General features: G+C 41.7%; 1 protein-coding gene across 1 annotated transcript in view; it reads right to left on the bottom strand.

Moving 5' to 3' along the window:
- adgb (androglobin) overlaps window positions 1–19,464 on the bottom strand; it is a 110,370-nt gene that overhangs the window by 88,091 nt on the left and 2,815 nt on the right. Inside the window, exons 3-7 of the mRNA XM_064924830.1 lie at window positions 16,368–16,460; window positions 14,690–14,761; window positions 14,312–14,494; window positions 10,194–10,333; window positions 4,474–4,560 (exon numbers count right to left, since the gene is read on the bottom strand). Coding sequence (XP_064780902.1) covers window positions 4,474–4,560; window positions 10,194–10,333; window positions 14,312–14,494; window positions 14,690–14,761; window positions 16,368–16,460 — 575 coding nt within the window. The remainder of the gene's footprint in view (window positions 1–4,473; window positions 4,561–10,193; window positions 10,334–14,311; window positions 14,495–14,689; window positions 14,762–16,367; window positions 16,461–19,464) is intronic.

Genomic DNA, 19,464 nt, shown 5'->3' with positions numbered 1-19,464 from the left:
CAGTCACAAGACACTGGCCTACTTGTCGTCATTAGAAATTCTAAGCAAACAGCTGGAAGCAGTGGTTTCTCCTATAGAGCTACATTTTTATGGAATGGTCTTCCTATCCATGTGAGTGATGCAGACTCGGTCTCAACCTTTAAGTCTTTACTGAAGACGTATCTCTTCAGTAGGTAATATGATTGAGTGCGGTCTGAACCTGGGGTGCCAAAGTGAACGGTAATGCACTGGAAGGGATGAACCGCCGATGCTGTCTGATGGGCTCCCCTCTCTCCACTGAGATTATCTGCCTCTGATTCTATTGCAGGGGCTGAGTCACTGGCTTACTACTGCTCTTCCATGCTGTCACTTGAGTGGGTTGAGTCACTGACATGATCTTCCTGTCCGGTTTTGCGCCCCCGCATGCAGTGGAGACCTTTGTGGGCTACACTCAGCCTTGTCTCAGGGTAGTAAATTGGTGGTATGTTAATATCCCTCTGTGGTATGGGGGCTGTGCTTTGGCAAACTGGGTGGGGTTATATCCTGCCTGGTTGGCACTGTCACGGGGTATTGTCGGACGAGGCCACAGTGTCCCCCGACCCCCCCGTCTCAGCCTCCAGTATCTATGATGCAATAGTTTATGTGTCGGGGTCTAGGGTCAGTCTGTTATATCTGGTGTAATTCTATGGTCTTATCTGGTGTCCTGTGTATGCTCCCTCTAATTCTCTCTCTCTCCCTCCTCCCAGAGGACATGAGCCCTCGGACCATGCCTCAGGACTACCTGGCCTGATGATTCCTGGCTTTCCCCAGTCCACCTGGTCGTTTGTTGCTCCAGTTTCAACTGTTCGGCCTATAGCTATGGAACCCTGACCCGTTCACCGGACATGTTACCTTGTCCCAGACCTGCTGTTTTCGACTCTCTACCGCACATGCTGTCTCGACCTCTGAATGCTTGGTTATGAAAAGCCAACTGACTTTTACTCCTGCGGTACTAATCTGTTGCACCCCATACAACCACTGATTATTATTAAACCCTGCTGGCTATCTATGAACGTCTTAAAGAACAATCTGGCCTTAATGGCCATGTATTCTTATAATCTCCATCCGGCACAGTCAGAAGAGGACTGGCCACCCCTCAAAGCCTGGATTCTTCCTAGGTTCCTGCCTTTCTAAGGAGTTTTTCCTAGCTACCGTGCTTCTTCATCTACATTTCTTGCTGTTTGGGGTTTTAGGCTGGGTTTCTGTATAGCACTTTGTGACATCTGCTGATGTAAAAAGGGGTTCATAAATAAAAATTGTTTTAATTCAATACAAAACCTAGGAGGCTGATGGTTCTCACCTCCTTCCACTGACATAAACAATAATTATGTCAACCTCCAGAGGACATCCTCCAACTTATCAGAGCTCTTGCAGTATGAACTAACATTTTGTCCATCAAATCAAAGTATCAGAGAATGAATCAAGCACTGAAAATATAAGCTATAACTAGCTACCACTGCAGTGAATAAAGTGTGCTGAGAAGTTGACCCAAAGAGAGAGACACAATAGTTGAATAGTTTTGAACAAATGAATTTCTTCAAAAATTATGGAGAAGCAGCAGAGAGAAAGAAAGAGAGTGCTAGCTATATTTCATTTGTTTATTTTTCTTCTCAGTTTACTTTTCAATTACTTAGCTAATGCAGGTAATTTAGCCTACTCAGCAACCTGACTCAAACAGAGAGGAACGCTATTTATGATAACTAGCAGGCTGAGGCTATCAAACACTGCATCTCTTCCATGTCAAGTTAAGCTTTCGGGTTCATTAATGTGTTGTCACCGGGCCCGCAGGTGTAACTGCTAGCTGTTCAGTCGTGGCCAAAAGTTTTGAGAATGACAAACATTCATTTTCACAAAGTTTGCTGTTTCAGTGTCTTTGGATATTTTTGTCAGATGTTACTATGGATTACTGAAGTATGATTACAAGCATTTCACAAGTGTCAAAGGCTTTTCTTGACAATTACATGAAGTTGATGTAAACAGTCAATATTTGCAGTGTTGACCCTTCTTTTACAAGACCTCTGCAATCCGCCCTGGCATGCTGTCAATTAACTTCTGGGCCACATCCTGACTGATGGCAGCCCATTCTTACATAATCAATGCTTGGAGTTTGTCATAATTTGTGGGGTTTTGTTTGTCCACCCACCTCGAGGATTGACCACAAATTCTCAATGGGATTAAGGTCTGGGGAGATTCCTGGCCATGAGAAGCAACCCCATACATGAATGGTCTCAGGATGCTTTACTGTCGGCATGACACAGGACTGATGGTAACGCTCACCTGGTCTTCTCCGGACAATCTTTTTCTGGATGCCCCAAACAATCGGAAAGGGGATTCATCAGAGAAAATTACTTTACCCCAGTCCTCAGCAGTCCAATCCCTGTACCTTTTGCAGAATATCAGTCTGTCCCTGATGTTTTTCCTGGAGAGAAGTGGCTTCTTTGCTGCCCTTTTTGACACCAGGCCATCCTCCAAAAGTCTTCGCCTCACTGTGCGTGCAGATGCACTCACATCTGCCTGCTGCCATTCCTGAGCAAGCTCTGTACTGGTGGTGCCCCGATCTCGCATCTGAATCAACTTTAGGAGACGGTCCTGGCGCTTGCTGGACTTTCTTGGGAGCCTTATTCACAACAATTGAACCGCTCTTCTTGATCATCCGATAAATGGTTGATTTAGGTGCAATCTTACTGGCAGCAATATCCTTGCCTGTGAAGCCCTTTTTGTGCAAAGCAATGATGACGGCACGTGTTTCCTTACAGGTGACCATGATTGACAGAGACAGAACAATGATTACAAGCACCACCCTGTTATTTGAACTCAACCAGCATGAGAGTGATCTCCAGCCTTGTCCGCGTCAACACTCACACCTTTGTTAACGAGAGAATCACTGACATGATGGCAGCTGGTCATTTTGTGGTAGGGCTGAAATGCAGTGGAAATGTTTTTGGGGGATACAGTTCATTTGCATGGCAAATAGAGACTTTGCAATTCATCTGATTACTCATCATAACACTCTGGAATATATGCAAATTGCCATCATACAAACTGAGGCAGCAGAATTAATACTTCTGTCATTCTCATAACTTTTGGCCACGACTGTACACTATACTGTGTGATTGTACACATGGATTGGATAGTGGGTTTAATAACACGTTAGCTAATATGGTGACAAAAATATGTTAATTGTATTTAGCTTTAGCTTGAAGAGGTTTTTAAACCTGGTCACAAACAGCTGTTGTATTGTGTACTGAAGTCCACAAGCGAAGGAAAAAGGTGAGAGGAGAGCGCTTCGATGCAAAATGGAATTATACAATGAGCAAAGTGATGATTCTGTACATGGCTGCTATGGAAGTGAACTGTGTGTGCAGGTGATCAGGGGTGTATTCATTCCGCCGATTCTGTTGCAAAACTTTTTTAAACCAAAGCAAACGGAATGAAACAGGGATGGACCTACCTGAATTTGTCCAAGAGAAACTTGTTAAAGTCACAAAACACAACGTTTTGATACTGTTTGGACTAATGATTACAACCAAGATCAGCGAGATGCAGGCAAGAGTGTGCAAGACGGTATTGAATGTGTCGCAGTCTGTCACCTTGATTACTCAAATTTGTCTCTTGACCTGTGCACCTACATTATAAACGGTAATTTGTAGGCTAGGTTGTAACAACCTCCTTATGGGTATATGGGAAATTAGAGTATCATGTAGTAGCCTAAACCTATTCATGTTACATTGAGCTGGGGGAATTGAATATGAATAACAGTCATCCAATATGCTGTAATAGAAAAAACATAATGGCACCGGCCACCACTGGTGTGAGTGTGTGTGTGTGTGTGTGTGTGTGTGTGTGTGTGTGTGTGTGTGTGTGTGTGTGTGTGTGTGTGTGTGTGTGTGTGTGTGTGTGTGTGTGTGTGTGTGTGTGTGTGTGTGTGTGTGTGTGTGTGTGTGTGTGTGTGTGTGTGTGTCAGTGGAGGCTCCCAGCCCCATCCAGGTTTAATATGGAGAAAATTACAATGGGACCTCCCACAGCCCCTCGACCCCTGTAGAACAGTCACACTAACACTAGCCTAGTGGGTGTCTGTATGTCTGTGTGCCTCTCAGCACCCTGACTGTGCTGGCTGATAGGTTTCCCAGGGGGTCCACTAACAACAGCTAACCTGCTGAGGTGGAGAGAACAACACCTTCCTGCTTCCCCGTACACAGTTTAATCAAGAGGAGGCAAGACCCTGCACTGCAGTCCCTCACTGCATCCACTTTAGGCTGCAGGTACCAGGCCTTATAGGTCAAAATGGACTGCTTGGTTTTTAACAACATCATCAGAGAATATTCTATTGTATAAATCAATGGTCTAATAAAGTGTGGATGTGAAAAACTAAAGCTACAAGATGAGGATAACCCTACTTCAATGAACAGAAAGAGAACAGGATGAATAGATGAGATGAGTGGATGATGACCCTACTGTAGAGGGATGAGTTCAGGGATCCATCCGGTCAGCGCATGGATGACAGTGAACTCTCCCAGCTCCTTCCTCTGTCCTGACACCACACTGCAACACAAACACACATATACTGTACACACACACATTACACCACAATGTACAAAACACACATTAGGAAACCACTGCTAAATGGACTACTATAGTTCCGGCTAACACACACACACACAGATATTCACAGTATCACAGCAGGGAGATTTGACCTAGCGGCAATTGGATGGGATACTCAGAGACAGACAGTGGCTTCTCAGGCTTACAGAGGAAAAGTAATTTCATGCTTGATTGTTTATAAAATACACAAACACAGAAGTTGATTTCAGAGAAACCCTGGGAATTCCATGATATGATCTGTGTGTGTGTCTGATTGTTGGGGTGTGTGTGTGTGTGGGTGTAAAGGTGTCCTGCTAGTGTTTTTGAATTGAAACAGATGTTTGTGTGTCTAATTGCACCTCATGGGACACTGTGCCCAACCTGTTCAGTAGACAGTAATGAATAGCAAAATGAAAGTTGATCAATGTTTACTGTGTGGCCTTACTGACACTGAAAAACTATAAACCATCCTAAAATGGTTACTGAGCTCCATACTGTGCTCCACTGTGATTTCTATAAATAGCACACCAACAAAAATGGATTAAGACTATGCTTTTATGACAGACACATGGTAAAAAGTTATTTCAGAGCTTTATCTTCTTTGAACTTTCACTGGGGGTTATAAAAGATTCACAAGCAGAGAGAAACCTGATTTCCTGGATGAGATGAAACATTTATGTCCCAACCTTTGACAACCATAAAACTACAACATACAGTAAATCCGACAATTACATGCACGCACAAGCCACCAAATTGTAGAGTGACAGACCGGGGAATTGACACACTGTGTCTGTTTCTACAATGCCAACAAAATAGCCCAGCAGTGTGTGTGTGTGTGTGTGTGTATGTGTGTGTGTGTGCTGCTGTAGTGCTTTGTTTACTTACCTTCCTTCCCCATCATGTACAGTAATAAAGTCCTCTGTAAACATATGGAGAGGTGTACTGGGGCTGAAATGAATGGCCTAAGGTGATCTAGCGGTCTAAGCCACCTCCCCTGGTGCCAGTGTTTCCCCAAGCATTTTTCTTCAGAAGCGGTGGCAAAGGTAGCATTTGTTGGGGTTAGAACGACTGTATGAAGGTCACTTCCGGTGACTTTTTAATAGGACTATCTACTCCAAAATGCATGAATATGTAATTATGTTGACACCATCAGAAAAATACTGCAACAGATGAGACCACCTGCCTTGTAGGGAGGTGAGGGGCAAGTGTTGGTTGTGTGCTCGTGGCTCTCATTTTCCACCACTGCTCATTCGGTTTTTCCACAAATAAACAGTACCAGTCAAAAGATTGAACACACCTACTCATTCAAGGGTTTTTATTTATTTGTATTATGTAGAATAATAGTGAAGACATCAAAACTATGAAATAACACATATGGTATCATGTAGTAATCAAAAAAGTGTTAAACAAATCAAAATATATTTTATATTTTAGATAATTCAAATGGCCACCCTTTGCCTTGATGACAGCTTTGCACACTCTTGGCATTCTCTCAATCAGCTTCCTAAGGAATGTAAAGCACCCTAACACCATCACACCTTCTACTCAAAGCTTCACACATGCAGAGATCATCCTAGGCAGTTGGACTCATCAGACCAAAGGACAGATATCCACCGGTCTAATGTCTATTGCTCGTGTTTCTTTGCTCAAACAAGTCTCTTCTTATTGTTATCCTTTAGTAATGGTTTCTTTGCAGCAATTCGACCATGAAGGCCTGATTCACGCAGTCTCTGAACAGTTGACATTGAGATGTGTCTGTTACTTGAACTCTGGTAACTCTAATAAACGTATCCTCTGCAGCAGAGGTAACTTTGGGTCTTCCTTTCCTGTGGCGGTCCTCAGTTTCATCATAGCGTTTGATGGTTTTTGCGACTGCACTTGAAGAAACGTTCAAACTTCTTGAAATGTTCCGCATTGACTGACCTTCATGTCTTAAAGTAATGATGGACTGTCATTTCTCTTTGCTTATTTAAGCTGTTCTTGTCATAATATGGACTTGGTATTTTACCAATTAGGGCAATCTTCTAACACATAGAGGAAAGAAATTCTGCAAATGAACTTTTAACAAGGCACACCTGAAAATGCATTTGTAGTGACTACCTCCTGAAGCTGGTTGAGAGACTGCCAAGAGTGAGCAAAGCTGTCATCAAGGCAAAGGGTGGTAGCCTAGTGGTGAGAGTGTTGGACTTGTAACCGAAAGGTTGCAAGATCAAATCCCGAGCTAACAAGGTAAGAATCTGTCGTTCTCCCCCTGAACAACGCAGTTAACCCTAGGCCATCATCGAAAATAAGAATTTGTTCTTAACTGACTTGTCTAGTTAAAAAAAAACATTTAAATCTATTTTCATTTGTTTAACACTTTTTTTGGTTACTAAACTCAGCAAAAAAAGAAACGTCCCCTTTTCAGGACCCTGTCTTCCAAAGATAATTTGTAAAAATCCAAATAACTTCACAAATCTTCATTGTAAAGGGTTTAAACACCATTTCCCATGCTTCTTCAATGAATCATAAACAAATAATGAACATGCACCTGTGGAACGGTCGTTAAGACACTAACAGCTAACAGACGGTAGGCAATTAAGGTCACAGTTATGAAAACGTAGGACACTAAAGAGGCCTTTCTACTGACTGAAAAACACCAAAAGAAAGATGCCAAGGGTCCCTGCTCATCTGCATGAATGTGCCTTAGGCATTCTGCAAGGAGGCATGCAGATGTTGCCAGGGTAAAAAATTGCAATGTCCATACTGTGAGACGCCTAAGACAGCGCTACAGGACAGACAGTTGGTTGTCCTCGCAGTGGCAGACCACATGTAACACCTGCACAGGATCGGTACATCCGAACATCACAGCTGGTTGACAGGTACAAGATGGCAACAACAACTGCCGAGTTACACCAGGAATGCACAATCCCTCAATCAGTGCTCAGACTGTCCGCAATAGGCTGAGAAAGGCTGGACTGAGGGCTTGTAGACCTGTTGTAAGGCAGGTCCTCACCAGACATCACCGGCAACAATGTCGCCTAAGTGCTCTTCACTGACGAGTCGCGGTTGTCTCATGATGGTCGGATTCACGTTTATTATCGAAGGAATCAGCGTTCCACCGAGGCCTGTACTCTGGTGGAACGCTTTGGAGGTGGAGGGTCCGTCATGGTCTGGGGCGGTGTGTCACAGCATCATCGGACTGAGCTTATCGTCATTGCAGGCAATCTCAACGCTGAAGACATCCTCCTTCCTCAAAAGGTACCCGTCCTGCAGGCCCATCCTGACATGACCCTCCAGCATGACAATGCCAACAGCCATACTGCATGTTCTGTACGTGATTTCCTGCAAGAAAGGAATGTCAGTGTTCTGCCATGGCCAGCAAAGAGTCCGGATCTCAATCCCATTGAGCAGGTCTGGGACCTGTTGGATCGGAGGGTGAGGGGTACGGCCATTCCCACCAGAAATGTCCAGGAACTTGCAGGTGCCTTGGTGGACGAGTGGGGTAACATCTCACAGCAAGAACTGTCAAATCTGGTGCAGTCCATGAGGAAGAGATGCACTGCAGCATTTAATGCAGCTGGTGGCAACTCCAGATACTGACTGTTACTTTTGATTTTAACCCCCGCTTTGTTCAGGGACACATTATTCCAGTTCTGTTAGTCACATGTCTGTGGAACTTGTTCAGTTTATGTCTCAGTTGTTAAATATTGTTATGTTCATACAAATATTTACACGTCAAGTTTGCTGAAAGTAAACACAGTTGACAGTGAGAGGACGTTTCTTTTTTTTGCTGAGTTTACATGATTCCATGTGTTATTTCATAGTTTTGATGTCTTCACTATTATTCTACAATGTACAAAATAGAAAAAATAAAGAAAAACCCTTGAATGAGTAGGCGTGTCCAAACTTTTCACTGGTACTGCATGTTAAAACTTGTCATTGATCTTAAATGGTTTAGTGCAAGATTTTTGTAATTAAGCCATGATTCTACTTACCCAGTCAGATTAACCAATGGGTACCCTTATTTATGTCTCTGTGTGCAGTTTGAAGGAAGTTGAAGGTAGTTTTGCGAGACACTGCTAACTAGCATTAGCACAATGACTGGAAGTCAATGGAAATGTGTAGACTTTAATCATTGTGCTCATGCTAGTTCGTAATTCTTTGTGTACATATTTTTTTGTACATATTTTTTTTTGGGGGGGGGACAATCATGGTGCCAATAATTGCTTCTAATACACCAGATCTATGTACTTGAACTGATTGATAAAAAAATATTTAAAAATTACACACAGAAGAAGTTAAGGATAATTTAGTTGCTGATGGCAGCCTGCGGTACCCAGTTTGGCCTTCAACTTGAGATACTCAATGAGAGAGGGCAACATAGAGCCTGCAACGTCACTTCCTGGAGTAGCTAAAACTGCGCATGTTATGTCTTCATGAGACGCCGTCTTAACCGACTTCAATGCGGTATTGAGTCTTCACTTAGGAAGGAAAGAAATACTACAGTTTACTATAGAATACTACAGTACTTACTATAGAATTCTGTAGTAAACTGTAGTATACCATACTACACTCTAGTATCCTTCGATCATATGTAGTACTTACTATAGCATTTTGTAGTATACTGTAGAATAGTAATAGTACAGTATAATCCACGAAAAAACACTGTAGTAAATAGTACAGTAATTTCCGCAAAAAAACAACACTTTTTTAACTATGGTAAATACAACAGTATTTCATTTGTCCATTTCTCCAGTAGGTGGTTTCCACAACAAGAAAGCTTATACTTCTATGTCAAAGATAATACAATAAATACACTATAGTAAATACTATAGTGATATCAGAAATAACTGAAAAAAACACAACAGTAAATACTGCAGTATATTACAGTCCACAAAAACACTACAATAAATACTCCAATCCGCAAAAACACTACATTAGTTACAATAATATGGACGACAGTTTGTTTTACAACAGTATTCATATTCTAGCTAGTGGCAATATGTGACTTTTTGTGAGACCCAATTCACATAGAAGTATAGATATATCGTTATACTTGAAAGCAAGTCTAAGAAGCAGTAGATATTTTCTAATGTCCACTATTTATATGCTTCCCATTCTTAAGTTTTGTTTTTGTGTCTTTTACTTTCGGTTTTGTACACCAGCTTCAAGCCTCTGCAACAATATTTTTGGTTATGGAAAATATATTTCACAGCGGTTTAGATGGTACAATGATTCTTATCACATAAACTGAAATGGTGGAGCAATTTCTGCATAGTGCAACTTTAACTGTAAATACTACAATATTCTACAGTTTACTAAAGTAAATGCTACAGTATTCACTGTAGTGTTTCTGCAGAATTTGGTCCGCCAAAACTACAGCCAATACAACAGTAAAGTCCGCAAAAACACAAGTGAATACTATAGTATTTATACCAGAGTATACTATAGTATTTTCTCATATGGGTGGTGTCACTTGATCGATGGCTTTGTCAATTCATATATACAGTCATTGGTTTGTGCCCCCCCCAGTATTGAAGTTGATTGTTGGTTTGTGTCCCCTCTAGGGTGGTTGAGAGGTTTCAGTAGGATTTAACTATGGTTGAACTCACTCTGTGTTGGCCAGTTTAATGATGGCCTTGGCCAGCAGCATGGGCCACAGCTCTGATTGGTTGGTGGTGGCAGGAAGCAGCAGGTTGTTGTCCTCATCAAACGGCAACGCATCGTCCACCATGATCTTCCTCCAGCAACCCTGACAGAAGGGGGGGGAAAAAAGCGAACAGATGAGGGAACAATAGAGCGAGAGGAGGAGGGGAGAAAGAAGGCAAGGAAGAGAGAGCGACAGAAATTGGAAATTGACAGAGCACAGTGAGTTTCATTTACCAGCCCATTACAGTAACAATACTTTCTGTGTATCGTTCTTTATTCTTTAGATTTGATTAATAGGCTGGATATAATCTCATTTCCACTGACCAAGCAGTCAATGTTGAGACAACGGCAGAATATGGGAGTGTTGACTTCAGTCATTCTTGTTTTACAGCAAATCGATTGGTCTGTACTAGCGCTGTGTAGGCATCTATTGTCCGTTTGTCATGTAGGTACTGTATTTGATAGTAGCACCCTTGAGTATGATTCACACACACCAGAGAGCATTACCACAAGAGATGAAGAGATGAAAAAGCAGTGAGCTGGGACTCACTCAGCACAAATGCCAAGTGAAAATCTTGCTAGGAACCCCATGTCATTTTTCATTCATATAGCTAACCTATTTAGCGATTGAAGATGGACATTCCTACTCCCACCATTCCATTTTCCCTGCCTCTCGCCTTCTTGGAATCCATATGCTCTCTTCAACCCAGTGGCAGACAGGCAGCCCCTCAGTGTTCTCTATGTCCACTGGCTGTCTGTGGGAGTCACAGTGTTATACAGTGACAGGCAGCTTCAGTCTTTAGACGCACAGTGTAATCTGACTGACTGATCACAGCTGTGCCGCTCTCTCTCCCTCTGTCTCACTTTCCCCCCCATCCTAATCATCGCCCTCAGGAGCTGCTCAACCTTTCTGCAGATGAGACTGGACAGGGTGTGAAGGAGCTAACTTCATTAAGAGAGAGGGAGAGAGGGCAGAGGAGTATGTGAAAGAAATGGCGGGAGAAAGGGGGGAAAAAGAGAGATAAACAAGGAGAGAGAGGGGAAAAGAGCAAAAGAGTGAGAGGGGACGAGAGAAAGAGAGAGCGAGAAAGAGACGGGAATAGAGAACGAAAGAGAGGGTATGGCATATTATGTCTCCTTATCCATCTGTTAGCATGCTAGTTTAGGCACGGGAGCTGCTGCCTCCAATCTTGTCAGCCTGCCCAGTGAGTTTAACTGTTACATTCTCTCGTCCTCCTATGCTTCTATACCTCACAATCTCTTTGTTATTGTTGTGATTGATACGCTTATGTTCCAAAACATCTCTTTTCGAACATCGAAAATCCAACGATTTGATTTTAAAAAATGGAATATGCCTATCTTCACCAGCCGAGAACTGTAGACAAACAGAATACAAGTTGAGGAAATACTCCTGAAGACTATTTGCAAATACAGTCTCAAAACTGTGAGCATCATCACAGAGCAAACACAGAGAAAACAAAGTGTGGAAGACTTACAGTGCCTTCAGAAGGTATTCATATCCCTTGACTTATTCCACATTTTGTTGTGAATGGATACATGTCCTGAATGGATACATTCTACACACAATGCCCCATAACGAGACAGTGAAAACATATTTTTAGAACATTTTGCAAATGTATTGAAAATGAAGTACTGAAATATCTCATTTACATAAGTTCACACACCCCTGAGTTACTTTGTAGAGGCACATTTCTGAGTAAGTGTCAAGAGCTTTGCACACCTGGATTGTACAACATTTGCCCATTATTATTTTCTAAATTCTTCAAGCTCTGTCAAATTGGTTATTGATCATTGCTAGACACCCATTTTCAGGTATTGCAATAGATTTTCAAGAAGTCAAAACTGTAACTTGACCACTCAGGAACATTCACTGTCTTCTTGGTAAGCAACTCCAGTTTAGATTTGGCCTTGTGTTTTTGGTTATTGCCCTGCTAAAAGGTAAATGAATTTCCCAGGTGTCTGGTGGAAAGCACACTGAACCCAATTTTTCTCTAGGGTTTTGCCTGTGCTTACAGTAGGTCAGATCTGTTTCTTTTTTATACTGAAAAACTCCCTAGCCCTCAAAGACTACAAGCATAACCATAACATGATGCAACCACCACTGCACTGTGCTTGAAAAATATGGAAAGTGGTACTCAGTAATGTGTTTGATTTGCCCCAAAACATAACACTTTGTAGTCAGGACAAAAGTGAATTGCTTTGCCATATTTTTTGAAATATTACTTTAGTGCAGGGGTGGGAAATTCCAGTCCTCGAGGGCCTGATTGGTGAAATAGTTTTCCCCCAGCCCCAGCTAACACACCTGACTCCAATAATCACCTAATCATGATCTTCAGTTTAGAATGCAATTTGATTAATCAGCTGTGTTTGCTAGGGATGGAGAAAAAGTGTGACGCCAATCAGGCCCTCGAGGACTAAAGTTGTCCACCCCTGCTTTAGTGCATGTTATTCTGTACAGGCTTCCTTCTTTTCACTGTCATTTAGGTTAGTATTGTGGACTAGGTACAAAATGTTGCTGATCCATCCTCAGTTCTCTCCTATAACCTCCATTAAACTCAAACTGTTTTATTGGCCTCAATGTGAAATCCCTAACCGGTTTCGTTCCTCTCCGGTAACTGAGTTCCAATTTCTGTCGCTCTGAGTTCCTCTCCGGTAACGCCTGCATCTTTGTAGTGACTGGGTGTAATTGATATACCATCCAAAGTGTAATTAATAACTTCCCCACGCTCAAAGGGATATTCGATGTCTGCTTTTTTTTACCCATCTACCAATAGGTGCCCAAATTTGCAAGGCATTGGAAAACCTCCCTGGTCTTCGTGGTTGAATCTGTGTTTGAAATTCACTGCTCGTCTGAGGGACCTTACAGATCATTGCATTGTATATGTGGGGTACAGATGAGATGAGAGATGAGGTAGTCATTATTGCACACAGAGTGAGTCCATGCAACTTATTATGGGACCTGTTGTGCACATTGTTAGTCCTGAACTTATTTATGCTTTCAATAAAAAAATGATTTATTATTGACTCAAGACATTTCAGCTTTTCATTTTAAATTCATTTGTAAAAAAAGACAAAAAAAATGATACTTTGACATTATGGGGTATTGTGTGTAGGCGAATGACCAAAAAATTCAAGCTGTAACACAACAAAATGTGGAAAAAGTCAAGATTCAAACGAATACTTTCTGCGGGCTCTGTATCAGTGGAGGCTAGTGGGAGGAGCTATAGTAGGATGGTCTAATTGTAATGGCTGGAATGGAATCAATTCAACGGTATCAAACACATCAAACATATGGAAACCACATCTTTGACTCTGTTCCGTTATTCCATTCCAGCCACTACAATGAGCCTATCCACCTATAGCTCCTCCCACCAGCCTCCACTGCAATTTATGTATCATCATACCGACGACTGACATTGCTTTGGAATTACCCCACCATACAGGAAGACCCATAGCATGACTGAGTGCCACCGCCTTGCTGTCATAAAGGTGTCCCACAATGATATCCTGAGGCAGATGACTCCTGTTAAACCTTATCAATTCATCGGACAATTTGCAAAGCCTCCTCATATTAACACAGCAGCGAGACTGATTGATTCGTGCCTGAGTGGATGGTGGCTGGACTGCTTCTGCATCCTCCATTCTCTGTGCAGCCCTCTGAAATGAATTATGGATTGTCTTTATCTCCTAGGTGCACCGGTGGAAATGAGCTGACAATATGTTTGTGTCTTAGCAACCTCAGGGTATGAGAGACGTGCAGACATGATTTAACATGGTAAGAACATGAAGGTGAATGAAAACATTTGGAAACTACAAATAGAGTCGAATTTACTGTATCTCGCAAAGTGGAAAACATTCCATGCTAATAACACGATACCCTATAGGACGGAGCAGGTTCACAGGAGCAGTTTCACAGTCCCAGATTAACGGACCCAGATTAAGCCTATATTCCTGGACTAAAAAGTGCCCTCAATGAAGACTGAGTCCAGGGGTACTGCAGGGGTAAACTGGGTCGGAGAAACTATGCCTATAATCTGTTTTGAATACCCCTATCACTCACCATCCAGTAGAGTTTGACCACGTACTTCCCATAGACGTTATAGAGAGGCATGTGGCCCTTGACCACCTTACACAGGGAGTAGATGTGTTCCCAAGGCTTCCAGACGTCAGACCCCTGCTCTACTGACATCCCATTATAGATCTTCCACACTATGTAGATTTCACTCACTATCCACCTGAAGAGCTGGGAAGAGGGACATGATGGAAAAAAACAAAAACAATCAATTGATCAATGACTAAGTGACTTTAAATTAACCAAATCAATCACATAATCTAGGGTCCCTCCATTACTGTCCATCAGAAATCACTGTTAGATGACAACAGTATGATAAGCCTTTATGAAAAGGTAAGTAAAGTAAAGTGTGTGGAGAGCACTTACCTCACTGCAGAGCAGATGTTCATTGGCTGCGGTCAGGTCAAATGATGATTCGTTCTCCACTATTACCGGAGGCTAGTATAAAATGCATGAGATGTTTTTAACATGGGAACAAAACAATGGAAACAGTGCATTTCTATGATGCATCAAACATCCCTTTTTCCCACTTCTAAAGTGATGGACGCCTGGGCTCTGTGCAGTCAACAATGTTCTGAAAGTTACTGAACTGCAAAATTAAACATTATACAGATACATTTTGTAAAGCGGCGTTGGGAAGTTTACTAGATTACCCTCTGAAAAACAGGTTACCCAAGTAAAATTGAAATATTCATGAAACTCAATCATTTTACTTTTCAAATATGCTTTGCAAAAAGACTCCACCATAGTTTATCCAGGATTCCTCAAGAGGACATGTTTGCAATGAATATTGGATTAGGGAGTTAAGATAAGAGACTCCAACAGACCACTAATCAAATACGAATTAAAAGACCACCGATCGTGAAGAGAGAGCCTTCAAGGGAGATTATATTTTTCTTCTTCTTTCTCACTCTCTCCCTCCATCCATGGAGAGCCCTTCCATTGTCATGGAAACCGTACATAACAACCCACACCTCAACTTTTTCTGTCAATTAGGGGGTTCTAGAATAGGATGGTGGAGAGTGGAAGGAATAAACAGAACAGCTGTGCTTAATTGGGTATTCCTGTGCGTTTCCTTTTATACAGAATGAATGAAACATTCTTCACATTGTTGAGCGGAAGACACAGTAAGCTTAGTTACTCAGTGTTGCACAGACAAACAGAGTTACTTTTTGTTAACAGCCATACATTTCTGCACACTACCTGATAAGATGGCCCTGAGTGGTCTGGCTATATATGGCACTCGGCTGAAATTTGTCATACACTGTACATCTAGCTTAGTATAGTGGAACATTCTGTTCTTGTGCAGTCTCTTTGCAGTGTCGACTTTAAGGCGGAAGTCTGTATGATGAAAAGGATATACTGAAGGCCCTGAGCAGTGGTGGAAAAAAGTACCCAACTGTCATACTTAAGTAAAAGTAAAGATACCTTAATAGAAAATGACTCAAGTAAAAGACACCCAATAAAATGCTACTTGAGTAAAAGTCTAAGTATTTGGTTTTAAATATACTTAAGTATCAATAGTAAATGTAATTGCTAAAATATACTTAAGTATCAAAAGTATAAATAACTTCTTATAGCTTATATCAAGCCAACAAGACATCAATTTCTTTTTTTTTATGTATGTATTGCCAAGGACACACTGCAATCATTTGACAATCATTTACAAACAAAGAATTTGTGTTCAGTGAGTCGGCCATATCAGAGGCAGTACGGATGACCAGGGATTTCTCTTGATAACTGTGTGAAGCACTCAAAATGTAACGAGTACTTTTGCGTGACACGGAAAATGTATGAACTAAAATGTACATTATTGTATTTAGGAATGTAGTGGAATAAATATAACAAGTTGTCAAAAATATAAATAGTAAAGTACACATACCCCAAAAAACTACTTAAGAGGTACTTTAAAGTATTTTTACTTAAGTACTTTACACCACTGGCCCTGAGTATATCTAGTACTGTGCATCCTCTGTGTCCTCTATGTTGGATGCAGACTGTGTGACGCACCATCCAAGACCATGTCCTGAAGAAGTACCCTTACCTTGGTGAGTATGTGCTCTGAAGGGCGCTTCCATGAATGCACTTTCAGCAACAGAGGTAGCTCGACCTTTCCCTCTGGATCCTCAAAGAATGGCTGTGGACAAAGAGTGATACGTAAAAAAGTATACCAGTTTCATTGAAAGGCCAAAAAACTGACAACTGTGCCTATAGACTACGAAATAGTTGGGAGGAGATTTGCGATGTACCGATACCATGGCACATTGTTTATTAACTGATACGCTAAACGTCGGATTCAAAACATTACTATACAAAATTCTTGCAACCAATAGAATGTTATGTAGAGTTGAAGTCGGAAGTTTAAATACACCTTAGCCAAATACAAACTCAGTTTTCACAATTCCTGACAATTAATCCAAGTAAAAAAATGTAGGTCAGTTAGGATAACCACTTTATTTTAAGAATGTGAAACGTCAGAATAATAGTAGAGCGAATTTGATTTATTTCATCACATTTCCAGTGGGTCAGAAGTTTACATACACTCAATTAGTATTTGGTAGCATTGCTTTTAAATTGTTTAACTTGGGTCAACGTTACGGGTAGCCTTCCACAAGCTTCCCACAATAAGTTTGGTGAATTTTGGCACATTCCTCCTGACAGAGTTGGTGTAACTGAGTCAGGTTTGTAGGCCTCCTTGCTCACACACGCTTTTTCAGTTCTGCCCACAAATCTTCTGTTGGATTGAGGTCAGGGATTTGTGGTGGCCACTTCAATACCTTGACTTTGTTGTCCTTAAGCCATTTTGCCATAACTTCGGAAGTATGCCTGCGGTCATTGTCCATTTGGAAGACCCATTTGCGACCAAGCTTTAACTTCCTGACTGATGTCTTGTACTTCCTCATGCCATCTATTTTGTGAAGTGCACCAGTCTCTCCTGCAGCAAAGCACCCCCACAACATGATGATGCCACCCCCCTGCTTCACGGTTGGGATAGTGTTCTTCGGCTTGCAAGCATCCCCATTTTTCCTCCAAACATAACGATGGTCATTATGGCCAAACAGTTATTTTTTTGTTTCATCAGACCAGAGGACATTTCTCCAAAAATTACGATCTTTGTCCCCATGTGCAGTTGCAAACCGTAGTCTGGCTTTTTTATGGTGGTTTTGGAGCAGTTGCTTCTTCCTTGCTGAGCGGCCTGTCAGGTTATGTCGCTATAGGACTCGTTTTACTGTGGATATAGATATTTTTGTACCCGTTTCCTCCAGCATCGTCACAAGTTCCGTTGCTGTTGTTCTGGGGTTGATTTGCACAATTCGCACCAAAGTACGTTCATCTCTAGGAGACAGAACGTGTTTCCTTCCTGAGCGGTATGACGGCTGCGTGGTCCCATGATGTTCATACTTGTGTACTATTGTTTGCACAGATGAACATGGTACCTTCAGATGTTTGGAAATTGCTCCCAAGGATGAACCAGACTTGTGGAGGTCTACAATTTTTTTCCTGAGGTCTTGGCTGATTTCCTTTGATTTTCCCATGATGTCAAGCAAAGAGGCACTGAGTTTGAAGGTAGGCCTTGAAATACATCCACAAGTACACCTCCAACTAACTCAAATTATGTCAATTAGCCTATCAGATGTTTCTAAAGCCATGACATCATTTTCTGGAATTTTCCAAGTTATGTAAAGGCACAGTCAACTTAGTGTATGTAACCTGGAACCCACTGGAATTGTGATACAGTGAAATAATCTGTCTGTAAACAATTGTTGGAAAAAATACTTGTTTCATGCACAAAGTAGATGTCCTAACCGACTTGCCAAAACTATAGTTTGTTAACAAGAAATGTGTTGAGTGGTTGAAAAAGGAGTTTAATGACTCCAACCTAAGTGCATGTAAACTTCCAACTTCAACTGTACACTACCGGTCAAAAGTTTAAGAACACCTACTCAGGGTTTTTCTTAATTTTTACTATTGTCTACATTTTTAGAATAACAGTGAAGACATCAAAACTATGAAATAACACATATGGAATCATGTAGTAACCGAAAAAAGTGTTAATCAAATCAAATTCTGTATTTGAGATTCTTCAAATAGCCACCCTTTTCCCAGATGATAGGTTTGCACAGCCTATGATTCTATATGTTACTTCATAGTCTTAATGTCTTCAATATTATTCTACAATGTAGAAAAACGTAAAAATAAAGAAAAACCCTTGAATGAGTAGGTGTGTCTAAACTTTTGACTTTTGACTGGAACATGCCTTCGGAAAGTATTCAGACCCCTTGAATTTTTCCACATTTTGTTACGTTAACACCTTATTCTAAAATTGAAGAAAACTACAACTTGATTGGACTCCACCTGTGGTAAATTCTACTGATTGGACATGACTTGGAAAGGCACATAACTGTCTATATAAGGTCCCACAGTGCATATCAGAGCAAAAACCAAGCCCTGATGTCGAAGGAATTGCCCGTAGAGCGCCGAGACAGGATTGTGTCGAGGCACAGATCTGGAGAAGGATATGGGAAAACCTTCCAGAAGTACAACCATCTCTGTATCACTCCACCAATCTGGCCTTTATGGTAGTGGCCAGACAGAAGCCACTCCTCAGTAAAAGGCACATGACAGCCCGCTTGGAGTTTGCCAAAAAGTACCTAAAGACTATTAGACCATGGGAGACAACATTCTCTGGTCTGATGAAACCAAGATTGAACTATTTGGCCTCAATGTCAAGTGTCACGTCTGGAAGAAACCTGCCACCACCCCTACGGTGAAGCATGGTGGTGGCAGCATCATGCTGTGGGGATGTTTTTCAGCAGCAGGGACTGGGATACTAGTCATTATCGAGGCAAAGATGAATGGAGCAAAGTACAGAGATCCTTGATGAAAACCTTCTCCAGAGCACTCACTACCCCAGACTGGGGCGAAGGTTCACCTACCAACAGGACAATGACAATAAGCACACAGCCAAGACAACGCAGGAGTGGCTTCGGGACAAGTCTCTGAATTTCCTTGAGTTGCACATCCAGGGCCCAGACAGGAACCCATCTCTGGAGAGACCTGAAAATAGCTGTGCAGCAACGCTCTCCATCCAACCTGACAGACCTTGAGAGGATCTGCAGAGAAGAATGTGAGAAACTCCC

Source organism: Oncorhynchus masou, chromosome 19 (assembly GCF_036934945.1).
Source record: "Oncorhynchus masou masou isolate Uvic2021 chromosome 19, UVic_Omas_1.1, whole genome shotgun sequence".
In the NCBI taxonomy this organism is placed as follows: Eukaryota; Metazoa; Chordata; class Actinopteri; order Salmoniformes; family Salmonidae; genus Oncorhynchus; species Oncorhynchus masou.
This window is presented reverse-complemented; position numbering and strand designations above follow the sequence as displayed.